The 13503-nt window shown below is 43.7% G+C and overlaps 1 protein-coding gene across 2 annotated transcripts in view; it reads left to right on the forward strand.

The window, feature by feature from the left end:
- Positions 1-7673, forward strand: part of syne1a (spectrin repeat containing, nuclear envelope 1a) — a 232178-nt gene extending 224505 nt beyond the window's left edge. For both annotated transcript variants that reach the window (XM_034287789.1, XM_029114620.2), the window contains 6 exons: positions 1653-1859; positions 1981-2109; positions 2705-2965; positions 3243-3335; positions 4249-4307; positions 6102-7673. In XM_034287789.1, the coding sequence (XP_034143680.1) occupies positions 1653-1859; positions 1981-2109; positions 2705-2965; positions 3243-3335; positions 4249-4307; positions 6102-6372 (1020 nt within the window). In that variant the 3' untranslated portion in view covers positions 6373-7673. The remainder of the gene's footprint in view (positions 1-1652; positions 1860-1980; positions 2110-2704; positions 2966-3242; positions 3336-4248; positions 4308-6101) is intronic.
- Positions 7674-13503: the final 5830 nt, after the last annotated feature.

Below are 13503 nucleotides of genomic sequence, written 5' to 3' on the forward strand. Positions count from 1 at the left end.
AGCCGAAAGTCCTTCTCCATGGCCTCACCGAACTCCTCCCAGGCCCGAGTTTTTGCCTCCACAACCACCCGGGCTGCAGCCCGCTTGGCCTGTCGGTACCCGTCAGCTGCCTCAGGAGTCCCACAAGCCAACCAGGCCTGATAGGACTCCTTCTTCAGCTTGACGGCATCCCTTACTTCCGGTGTCCACCACCGGGTTCGGGGATTGCCGCCTCGACAGGCACCGGAGACCTTACGGCCACAGCTCCGAGCGGCCGTTTCGACAATGGCGGTGGAGAACATGGTCCACTCGGACTCAATATCTCCAACCTCCCTCGGGATCCAGTCGAAGCTCTGCCGGAGGTGGGAGTTAAAGATCTCTCTGACAGGAGACTCGGCCAGACGTTCCCAGCAGACCCTTACAGTACGCTTGGGCCTGCCGAGTCTGTCCAGCTTCCTCCCCCGCCATCGGATCCAACTCACCACCAGGTGGTGATCAGTTGACAGCTCCGCCCCTCTCTTCACCCGAGTGTCCAAGACATACGGCCGCAGGTCAGATGAGACGACAACGAAGTCGATCATCGACCTGCGGCCTAGGGTGTCCTGGTGCCACGTGCACTGATGGACACCCTTATGTTTGAACATGGTGTTCGTTATGGACAAACTGTGACTAGCACAGAAGTCCAATAACTGAACACCACTCGGGTTCAGATCAGGGGGGCCGTTCCTCCCAATCACGCCCCTCCAGGTGTCACTGTCGTTGCCCACGTGGGCGTTGAAGTCCCCCAGTAGAACAATAGAGTCCCCAGTCGGAGCACTTTCCAGCACCCCTCCCAGAGACTCCAAGAAGGTCGGGTACTCTGCACTGCCGTTAGGCCCGTAGGCACAAACAACAGTGAGAGACCTATCCCCGACCCGTAGGCGCAGGGAAACGACCCTCTCGTTCACCGGGGTGAACTCCAACACATGGTGGCAGAGCTGGGGAGCTATGAGCAAACCCACACCAGCCCGCCGCCTCTCACCATGGGCAACTCCAGAGTGGTGAAGAGTCCATCCTCTCTCAAGGAGTGTGGTTCCAGAGCCCAAGCCGTGCGTAGAGGTGATCCCGACTACCTCTAATCGGAACCTCTCAACCTCACGCACTAACTCAGGCTCCTTCCCCGCCAGCGAGGTGACATTCCACGTCCCTAGAGCCAGTTTCCGTGTCCAGAGATCGGGTTGTCTAGGCCCCTGCCTTCGACTGCCGCCCGATCCTCTTTGCACCGGCCCCTTATGGTCCCTCCTGTGGGTGGTGAGCCCACGGGAGGGCGGCCCCACGTCACCCGTTCGGGCTGAGCCCGGCCGGGCCCCATGGGGGAAGGCCCGGCCACCAGGCGCTCGCATTCGAGCCCCAACCCCGGGCCTGGCTCCGGGGTGGGGCCCCGGCTGCGCCATACCGGGCGACGTCACGGTACTCAAAATTGAATTCTTCATTAAGGGGTTTTGAACCGCTCTTAGTCTGACCCGTCGCCTAAGACCTGTTTGCCTTGGGAGACCCTACCAGGGGCATATAGCCCCAGACAACATAGCTCCTAGGGTCACTCGGGTACTCAAACCCCTCCACCACGTTAAGGTGGCAGTTCTTGGAGGGGCACAGACACACACACACTGAAAAACATCCTCACCCTCTTTCAGGAGCTGCAGAAGGCAACGGACGGCCACAAGTCCCAGGTCCTGTCGATCAACCTGAGTAGTGCAGACTTCCTCCAATCAGAGCCCGACTCCGAGGAGGCTTGGAAGCTTAGGGACGACCTGAAGGAGATGAACTCCCGCTGGGATTGGCTGGGTTCATCACTAGAGGACTGGAGGGCAACGCTGCAGAGTGCCCTTATGCAGTGTCAGGTACAACCATAGCCCAGCTGTGTCATTCCCTCTGCGCATGTGGGACCGTTTGCGTGTCCTCTTACAGTATGTTAAAGACGAGAACACTGAGCTGCTGCCGCTTTCATCTCTCTGTTTCCAGGAGTTCCATGAGCTGAGTCATGGCCTGCTGTTGTGGTTGGAGAACATCGACCGCAGGAGGAACGCCGTCGTCCCCATCCCCCACGGCCTAGACCGCGAAACTCTACAAGCTCACCACGGAACTCTCACGGTACCGTCCGACCCATCGAGGGTTATAGATCTGTGCTGTTTTAGAGCAGACATCACATCTAAATAGCACCCATGATGTTGGCCGAATACGTTTATTTTATAAAACAACACATTATTATAAAGGGATACTTATACAGCTCTGGAAAAAAGTTAAGAGACCACTGCACCTTTTTCTTTCCTTTCCAAAAAAGTAGAAATGAAGGTTTTGAGTGAGGAATAGAAGTGTTCAATTTGCAGTGGTCTCCATTTTAACCCTTCTGTTGCTCACACAAAACCTTCCTTTTCGACTTTTTTGGAAAGGAAAGAAAAAGGTGCAGCTGTCTCTTAATTTATTTTGGAGCTGTATGTAATATAACCCAATATTTAAAAAATCGAAACCTCCCCTCTCTGGGTTTGGGGTGGCAGGTAAATGGTTAGAGCATTAGGCCAGTAACTGAAAGGTTGCTCATTCAAGTCAACAGGAGAAAACATTTGTTGTGTTCTTAAGCAAGCCACTTAACTCTTATTTATTCTGTAAATTGCTCTGGATTAGCACATCTTGTAAATAACTAAAATGTAGATTTTAAAATGTAGATCCTTCCCCCATTGACCTCTAGCAAATAAAGCGTGAGCTGGTGGACTCTCAGCAAAAGGCCGCTTTCCTCCAGGAGTTCTCCACCCAGCTGCTGGTACACACACAGCCCCCGGCGCAGACCCAGAGCCAGCCGCAGGTTTCAGAGCAGGCCCAGGGTAGCGAGCGTCTTGAGGCCCAGGAGAAGGTTCATGTGATCGGGAACAGGCTGCGACTGCTCCTCCGGGAGGTCAACGCTGACCTGGAGGGCCTGGAGAGGAGACTGGAGACTGTGGTGACACAACAGGTCAGGAAAACATGCACCACTGTGTCGTAGTATGGCTATTTTATAGCAACAGTAACAGTTATTAAAGTAATAATCAATTGCTAATATTCAGGGAGCTGGTTTGTAGCAGGTAATGAAATGAAGAGAAATAACCTAACCCTTCAGTAGCCTGGGGTGGTCCAGCGGTCTTAGCCACCTCTGTAACATGGCATCCAATCCGGCCCAGAGCCATATCAGCACACTTTATATCTGATTTACTGAATCAAAAATCTAATAAAAATTCTCCCACATTTTCTAGGACTCCCTGCCCTTGTCTCCTGTGGACAAATCAGATACCTCTGGATCCACCAGCCCCGCCTCTGAGGGGATTGTGATGAATCGCCGGCGATCGGTAATGTCTCCCTCAATAACTGTCTACGACCTTTCAGTATTTTCCGAAGGCTGTCGTGTGTATAGAATGTCACATTGTGAGGTGTACTGGTTTAAAAAAATAAAGCAAGTCATCCTGACCGAATTAAAGAGTGATCTTCCAAATGTGGTCCGTAACCCGAAAAATGTCACCCCCTTCATCTCCCACGTTGACAGAACAGAACGATTCCGTTCCAGCTTTCCCCCCGCAACCTTTTGCCTTTTAGTTCAGTCAATTAAGTCTGTTAATTGAAATTCAGTTAAATCCATTGTTTCTTAGATGGCTTTATAGCTGCCTTGCTAACATGAAGCTAAACCACCACGACACATGTTGCCCCCAACAAGCCTTTGTTGTCTGAGATGCCTTTTGCCTGCTCCATGTAGATTGCAATAGTCAAAAATGATTGAAGAATGAAGAATCACTGGCTTTTCAACTGTTGCTATTTTGTTGTGAACAAGCTGATTATAAATAACATTGTTAGCGTCCATTGCAGGCCACTCACAATACCAGTATAATATTATTCTTTATTAATGAAATCATGATGATTAACTTTGGCAACAAAAAATCTTTCAGACTAACCGGACAACATACATCTTTTGTATGTTCCATCCACCTGTAGATACCAGCTCATTTTTGATAAAGATCTCAGTGAATTGTTTCAACATGGAATTACAGAAAAGCCAGATTTCTTGGTTCTAAGATTCTTAACATCATCATGGATTTTGCTTCACTGTAGCTGTTAATGTTTTATTAATGTAAATGCCCTTTATTTTAATTGTCGGTTCATTTTGATCTCTCATCTGAAGCTTGGTCTTTATTTGCACTGGACTGAACCATTGTTTCTTTCTTTTACCCCCCCCCCCCACCCCCTTGTTCTGATCATTGCGTGGTACAGCCCCGGGGCAAAAGTAGTCATGCCTACCCAGGACCCCCTGAAAGCAGCCCGCATCACAGGTACCTCTCTCCTAGACTCTAGAACCATGGGAGGATAATGGAACAGCATACTTACTCACTACAAAATCTTTAACCAATCAGTCTATCAAGTCAGTTATGCTCTGTACAGCCTAATAACTCTTCCAGTACCTTTTGTTTTGTCTAACTTATAACACGGTAAGAAGTCTGGATAGTAACACTCTCCTAAACCAGTTTCTTAGGGCAACAGGTATGATGGGTACGTTTTTAGTTCATATCTGATGAGAATTATGTTGCATCTTCTCCACCCCTCAAACCTATGAGTTCCATGATCCTCCTTTCTTCTAGAGGCAATGTTAACCAAACCAGCTGTTAAAGGAGTTGGGAATCACCGGTTTTGGAGGATTTTGCTCTTCCTTTAAACATAGCTGAACAGAACGTTTATTCATTGTTTTTATCATTGTTCTTTGCTGCTATGCTCAGCTGTCTGAACGAGGCTGCCAAGTGTTGCTAGAATAAGAAACCACATGCTGTAGTTTCTTTCTCAACCACTAGATGGCACTTTCCCGATATTTCTGTTCAGTGTCTCCTTGCTGGCTTTCTTTTCTTTTTTGTCCTTAGTTGCTTTCCCTCCCTCCTTCCCCACTTGCTTTCTCTTCATAGCAAACTCTCCATCTCCCATAACAAACGGTCTCAATCTCTTCGTTCCTCACAAAGCGCTCTTTCTCCCTTTTTTTCCCCATTGTTTTCTCATCCCCTTCCTAATAACCCGCACACCCCCGAAATCGCTCTCTTTTATTTTGAGTCATGTCCGTGGTCACTGATCCTGATAATAAAATGCAGGCTGGGGATGAAGCCTGGGCCTGAGTTAGCTGAGGTAATGAGGCTGAGGTAATGAGGCTCAGCCAGAGAGGATGAGTTCCATTGTATCAATAGTATGGTGCCCCGCTAGCTACCTCTTGCTCGCTAATTGGCTTCGGAAATCGAAAATCTAGGAAAGCAAACGATGTTGCCATGGAGATCCCGGGTCGCCTGCGCCCCCCGAACAGTGGAGCTCCCGAGGAATGCCCACCGAGCTAAAATAAACAGAAATGCGGGAGCGTGAGAAACACATTGAATAAATCATGTTATTCTCAACATTAATGTAAGCTAAGGAGAGTTAGGAAGGCCAGGGAGTGTTGGTGATGGGGAGGGAGTGATGGCAGGCAGACAGACAGCTTGTGGGTTCCTCCCCCAGACCACCAATCAGCTCTCAGAGGATTGGGACGGGCCGGAGGAACACAGCGTTCCTAACTCCCCTTGGCTCCCTCTCTTGGAGTCTCTGGAGAAGTTTCTGGCGTTCTTCTTGGAATGAGACGTGACATTGAACTTGCACAGTCTGCCAGGTTTTCTCTCAGCGAGGAAAAGCAAGACTCCACTACTGGAATGGGTTTTGCTTCAGGTTCCCTATGTGGACGTGTGTGTAATTTGTGTGTGTATAATTGGCTGGTGTGGGTGTGTGAGTACATTTGATGTTTCCTGGGAGTGTTTGAGTAAAGGTGTGTGTGCGTGCGTGCACGATATTGACCAGTTTGCCTTGATCATCTGTTAGATGTCAGTATGTTCATTCGTCCCTTACTTTTATTTTAAATGTATGTAATGCAGATTTGCCTTGTATTGTGTCATGATCGTAGTGGGAAAGTTGCCACCAATTCTTGGAGTTTGAATCTGGCCGGCAAAAAACTCTCTTCTATCTTTCCATGTGATCACACAAAAGAAAACATAATTGTGTCAACTGTTTCAAAAATCCTATTCTCTGCTATTTCTTGACTAACCCTTTTCTCTCTCAACCTGCAGTCTGACCAGGTCGTCAGGCATGGCTGGCTGCGCTTCTTCCCGTTCTGACAACCCCCTGGCCTCATCTTTGTCGCGGCCCCCAACGGGTCAATCCTTCATTTTGAGGGTCCTGAGGGCAGCCCTACCCCTCCAGCTCCTTCTCCTGCTATTGATTGGCTTAGCCTGCCTGGTTCCCATGACAGAAGAGGACTACAGCTGTCACCATGCCAACAACTTTGCCCGCTCTTTTCATCCAATGTTGCGCTACACCAACGGACCTCCACCCATTTGAGGGGGGATCAGTTCCTGCTTCAAGGAAGACTTTCTCATTCCTATTGAATGTACATTAAACAGAAGACTACTTCCCAGGCTATATAAACACTCTCCCACTTCCCTCAGGACTTAATTCATCTGCCATGCAATGATTCATTTTAGACCTGCTAACCCTTATCACTGAATAACAAAAGATCCCTGGGCTACGTGACCTAAAAAACTCTAAACAACCACCTACAAAATGAATAGACATATACCCTGCGTCTCCTTAAATCAAAAACAAAATGGAGAACTATTTATTTTTATTTTTTATAGTCATCTGTGTTTTATTTTTTTACGTTTCTGAGGAAATGTCTGAAGTTGGGGGGGGAAACATGACTATTTATATGTTTGGAGCCAAAGTGGGTTGTGCTATGTGTAATTCAGAGAGTTCAGTGCTGCTGCTATTTATGTGTTAGTCAGCATTTGGTAGATGTTAGAATAATTTAAAATGCAGTGTCACCTAGAGAATAGGATGTCCAACTGTAAGTACATAGGCTAGGCTGCCAGTGAAGTTTAGACAACAAACACATTTCCATTACTGCTAGAGTCTCTATAGACCTTAAAGGTTAACCTTGACAACTGACACGGGGGGGGAACTAAATAGACATGACTGATCATATTGTGTTTCATAACTGCTTGGTGTTATTCATTTAGGGTTAGGTGGCCTAAAGTAGTCCAAATGTTTAAGCCGCTGCCTCCGATGCACCACTACAGCATAGGTTTGAATCCAGACCACTTTCCTGTCGTGTAAAGCATGTAAAAATATCTTTAAATGTAGCGCTGAAATGTAGTTACGGGTTGGCCGTCCAGTGACATCCCTTTAGTCCTACCCCACTGACACAAGCACTGTTGAATGAAGGTACTGCACTGAAGCAGTATCCCTGCTAGGGCCAAGATAAGTATTTAACAATGGTTTTATTTCAGTGTTTTGAAACAAAACAACCGAGGCAACAATAAGAATCATGTGAATCGAGAGTTCAGGTGATTTGTATATTGATGTTTGAAATGCCTTGAATATGGCATTTATTTTTTTACGTTTTATCTTTTATGAGCATGTTAATGTCCCAAAAATAAATCACTGGTAGCATTGAGTGAAGGGATACGAAATAGTGTGCTTTGTAATAATAATAATGATGATGATTTTACCTGGACGGAGACATTATCTTTAGGCTGTAAAAACAATAAAATATGAAAATGGCTATTTACGTATGTACAGTTTGCTAATGCTGACCTGCAGAGGAATACCATCTTTGCATATAATAAAATGCATATTAAATATTTGTTTCTATTTCTTTGTGTTGCGCTACTAAGGATGGGTTCAATTCCAGGCTGGTCTCAGGGACTTCGTAGGGTAGTTACCATAAATTCAGGACATTTCTTTCATGTTTAGGCCGGCTTCTAGGGTCGGTGGTGTGCGTGTTCAAATCCAACTACACAGGTTGCAGGTTCAAATCCATAGAGAGGCAAAAATGTATACAGTTGTGCTCAAAAGTTTGCATACCCTTGGAAAATTTTAATATATGTACCATTTGTAAAGAAAACATCAATGAGCAGGCAAAAAAGTCTTATTTCTTATGGTATTCATATTCAACTGTAGGTTTAACAGATTGGCACAATCATAAAACAAAACATGGCAACAAAGAAACAAATGAACTGACCCCTGTTCAAAAGTCTGCATATACTTAGTTCCTAATACTGTGTATTGCCCCCTTTATGGCGTAAAATTAGTGCCACGAGACGAAGCTCTGTAAAAACAGATTTGTGTACTTGCAAAAAAGATTAGCAAACCTGTAGTAAAATAGTTGTCTTTGTAGAAAAATATCTGCAAACCTGTAAAAAAAAGACCAGCTCTGCCAAAACCATCACAACTAATCAAATAACGCAATTCATGTGTCCAGAATCATTGGCCATTTTCGTCTGTCCCTCACACAAAGAATGACAGCAAAGAAGGTGAAGAATCATGATTAATTTGTTACGCTGTTCTCTAACTTTTCTTTAAGTTAATGATGCTTTTGTTAATATTAACAATCTGAACACTCAACCTTTTACTAGTTATTGTGTTAATGTGTTCATGTGTTATGGAAGAGATCCTCCTGTGTATGTGGGTGATTTTTGGTGAATAAGTGCATGGTGGTTCGTTACTGTGGTAGCCTGGAGTTATTTTTTTTATTGTAAACATTAAACAGGTTTTTGTTTCTTCATAGAAATACAGTTATATGTTATTGAAGAAAACTTTCTTTTACCTGTGTATTCAAAGCATTGCATCTGGAAAACGATAAACACATTGAAAGCAAAATTAAGGAAATAAATCAGAGCACCATTGTGATGAAGCTCTGTCTTTCCACACCAGGTTTATCCTTCTAGTAGTTCTTCAACTTGACCACTGATGGGGAAGAAGTCAGCATGGCAACACCTGTGCAAAACTCTGTATATATTGGACACTGGGTCTTTCAGTGGATGTTTGGCTGGCCTTTGTCTATAGTCAGTTTCAATGGAATTGTTGTCATATCAAAGGGTGTGATGTCTTCCTGCAATTGTGGTATAAGTAAGGGTCTACATGTGGTCTGATTGGTAGTTCTCTCAAGTTTGCATTCCAACAGTTGATGGTTGGTACAATGAGAAAGGTAGACCATTGTTCTCTCTCTGGTCTTTTGGTAGTGCTCTCTCCTCATAGGCCTTGGCCATGAGGTCTGCCCCCCCCCCTTCTCTCTGTCCCTCTCTCTGTCTGCCTTCCTTTCTAATCTACAATAATGATGGTAGAGTAGGTCAAATTTAAATCTTCATTTAGTAACATGTTTGCCTTTTAATTGATCTTGTAATGTTAATAATTTCATTTAACTTCACTGTGACCATTCTTCCTCAAGTCTAATTTAACACACAATCAACTTGTATTTGCACAGGGTGTTAAGTAATAATAATAATAATTTATTGCATTTGTAAAGTGCTTTTCATTATAGAGGAATAATCTCAAAGTGCATGAAAAAGAAAATATTCAATAAATAAATGAACTATCAGATGAAATAAAATAATAATACAAATATATATATATATATATATATATATATATATATATATATATATATATATATATATATATATATATATATATATATATACACACATATACACACACACACATATACACACACGCACACTAAACTATAATGATAACACAGTAAACTAAAATAATACGTATTATTATACAATAATGTACAGTATAATTTGATTAAAGGGAAGGGTAGGCCAACCAATAGAGTCCCTAGCCATTGATAGCTTTATAAACTAAAAGGATAATTTTAAAGTATATTCTTTGAGGGACGGGAAGCCAATGAAGGTCAGCAAGGAGAGGTGTGACGTGGGCAGATTTTTTTAATGTATGTTTTACAGACATGTCTAATGTGGGCCTTAAAAGAGAAAGTAGGGTCAAATTTCACATCCAAATTTGTAATGACTGAGGAGAGGGGAATGACGTGGCCGTGGGAGCATGTAAAAGCAGGAAGAGAATAGGTCCTGGCACCGACCGTTGTGGGACACCACAGGTTAATGTGAACTCCTCTGATCTTCCCTCACTGAGAGAAACATACTGCTTCTGCTTAGAAAGGTAAGATATGAACCAGTTTAAGGCAGTCCCAGAGATGGCAGTGTGTTCTCTGGAGTAGAATGGTGTGATCTACTTTATCAAAAGCAGCAATGAGGTCCAGAAGAATCAAAATGGAGGGGATCCTGTATCTGCAGCCATGAGCAGATCATTAACATCCTTCACCAATGCTGTCTCAGTACTATGCATTGGCATGAAGCTGGTTAGCACTGAGGCGTGAGTGAAGTTGAGTTGCCACAATCTTCTATAGGACTTTAGATAAGAATGTAAGTTTGGTCATAGGCCTGTAGTTTGAAAGGATGTCTGAGTCATGGGAAGGTTTTTTGAGCAAAAGAGAGAGGGCTGTCATCTTAAAAATACAATGGTACCTGCCCAGTGTGCAGGGACTTGTTGAACAAACAAGTAACAAAATCAATGAGAGTGGCTGAACATTTTTTATATAGTGATGTTGGAATAAGGTCAAGAAAGCCACTGGAAGATTACATTTTTAATATGAATTCCAGAACAGTAGCAGGTGTCACCAGAGCAAAGTCACTTAGCAAAGAATAAGATCTGGGTGGTTGGGAAGGAGCCTGAGGAGGATTAGGTTACAGGATACAATGTTCTCTCTAATGTTAATGAGGTTATTCTCTTAAGAATTCAGCACATTTATTGCAATGGGATGGCCAGAGTCTGTAGGTTGGAGGAGGTGACTGATGGTGTTAAATAATGTCTTGGGATTATCTTTGCCATTCTCAATCAAAGAAGAATAGAAACAAGAGCTGGCTATATTTAAAGCTTTGAAATAACATTCTGGTGGTCTTTATAAGCCAGTAGGTGGACAGTTAAGACAGTGTTTCTCCACCGACCTTCTGTCTTGCAGCCGTGTGTCTTCATGCTGTGCAGCTTCTATGTTAACCATGGGAAGACTGATGGAATTATACTTGACAGGATTTTACAGGGGCAAGAATGTTTACGGTGTTACTCAGTGTGCTGTTATACAGGTCAACCATTTCATCAGCGTTGGACTTCTGACAGACAGACAGATTGTAGGACAGGCTGTACTGACTTCCTGGAAGACAGACATGTCAAGGGACTTGGTGTTTCTGAATTTAACAGTCCGCTTAGGGCAGAGTTGAAGTGCAGGAGGAATTACGGACAATGTCCCAAACCTATGGTCAGAGACACCTGACTAATGTACATCCAGGTCTGATGGGATTTCTCCTGTGATGATGAGGTCAAGTGTTTGTCCATGATTGTGTGTGGGGACGTTGACATGCTGTATCAGACAGTTCAGCAGGTTCAGGAAGTCCGTGGTAAAGGAACATTTTGTTGAATCAACCTGAATGTTGAAATCACCAAGGACAACAACATTGGATAGAGTAGGACATGTTAGGTCAGAGAACTCAGAGACAGCATTTGATATAGGAACACGATAGAGAAGTATAACTGTGAAAGGCTTCAATTTAAAAGCCTTGCAGTGAAATGATAAGCCAAGTGGGATAGGCAATATTTTCAGGACAAAACAATCTATGTGGAAAACAGCCAGACCACACCCCTGCCAGGGGCACGGCCCTTTTCCAGATAGTCATAGCCAAGTGGACATGTTTCATTTAGAATGTAGGAATCACCATTTCTGTGCCACGTTTCTGTCAAGCAAAAATGTTCTAGGTCATTGTCTTTGATAAACTCTTGTAATAAGAGTTTTGTTTGTTAGAGACTGCACATTAAACCGTGCCAGACTTAAATGGGCCTGATTTAGAGATGGAACATGGACATGTTTAACTTGTTCAAGACAGCCTAAGCTAAGAGCAAAGACCAATGCCAAAAGACCAGAGAGAGAACAATGTTCTACCTTTCTCATTGTACCAACCATCAACTGTTGGAATGTAAACTTGTGAGAACTACCAATCAGACCACATGTAGACCCTTACTTATACCACAATTGCAGGAATACATCACACCCTTTGATGTGACAACCATTCCATTGAAACTGACTGTAGACAAAGGTCAGCCAAACATCCACAGAAAGACACAGTGTCCAATACAGAGTTTTGCACAGGTGTTGCCATGCTGACTTCTTCCCCATCAGTGGTCAAGTTGAAGAACTACTAGAAGGATAAACCTGGTGTGGAAAGACAGAGCTTCATCACAATGGTGCTCTGGTTTATTTCCTTAATTTTGCTTTCAATGTGTTTATCGTTTTCCAGATGCAATGCTTTGAATAAACAAGTAAAAGAAAGTTCTCTTTTTGACCATAATTTAAGTTCAATAACATATAACTGTATTTCTATGAAGAAACAAAAACCTGTTTAATGTTTACAATAAAAAATTAACTCCAGGCTACCACAGTAACGAAGCACCATGCACCAAACATCACACACACATGCACAGGAAGATCTCTCATTATCCATCTCTAACATATTAACTAGTAAAAAGTTGAGTGTTCAGATTGTTAGTATTAACAACAGCATCATGTTAACTTGAAGACAAGTTAGAGAACTGCTTACCAAATTAATCACAATTGAAAACAGTGTTCTGGTTTTCTTCACCTTCTTTCCTGTCGTTCATTGTATGATGGACAGACCAAAATGGCCAATGTTACTGGACACAGAAATTACATTATTTGATTGGCTGTGATTGCTCTAGCAGAGCTGGTCCCACCTCCTTGTACAGAGAAGACACAAATCTTTCTACAGGTTTGCGGAAACATTTTCTACAAAGACACAAATCTTTTGCACAGATTTGCTAATCTATTTTACAGAGCTTCATCTCGTGGCACTGATTTTACGACATACCCCTTTAGCATCAATGATAGCGTGCATTATTTTGTAATATTTGTCTATGAGGCCACAAATTCTTGCAGGTGGTATAGCTGCCCATTCGTCTTAGCAAAGTGCCTCAAGGTCATGCAAAGGGTTTGTTCGTCTTGCATGAACCGAACGTTTGAGATCTCCCCAGAGTGGCTTGATGATATTAAGGTCAGCAGACTGTGGTAGCCACTCTAGAACCTTCAGATTTTCTGCTGTAACCTGTGGATGGTCAACTTGGCCTTGTGATTGGGGTCATTGTCGTGCTGGAAAGTCCAAGAGCGTCCCATGCGCAGCTTTCGTGCAAAGAATGTAAATTGTCTGCCAGTATTTTCTGATAACATAATGCATTCATCTTGCCATCAATTTTCACAAGATTCCCTGTGCTTTTAGAGCTCACACACCCACAAAACATCAATGAGCCACCACCATGCTTCACAGTGGGGATGGTATTCTGTTCACTATAGGCCTTGTTGACCCCTCCCCAAAAATAGCGCTTGTGGTTGTGACCATAAAACTCTATTTTGGTCTCGTCACTCCAAATTAGTGTGCCAGAAGCTGTGAGGCGTGTCAAGGAGTTGTCAGGCATATTGCAACCAGGCTTTTTTGTGGCATTGGCGCAGTAAAGGCTTTCTGGCAACTCGACCATGCAGCTCATTTTTGTTCAAGCATCGTCGTATTGTGCTCCTTGAAACAACCACACTGTCTTTTTCCAGAGCAG

Source organism: Esox lucius, chromosome 18, assembly GCF_011004845.1.
Source record: "Esox lucius isolate fEsoLuc1 chromosome 18, fEsoLuc1.pri, whole genome shotgun sequence".
NCBI classification, from domain to species: domain Eukaryota; kingdom Metazoa; phylum Chordata; class Actinopteri; order Esociformes; family Esocidae; genus Esox; species Esox lucius.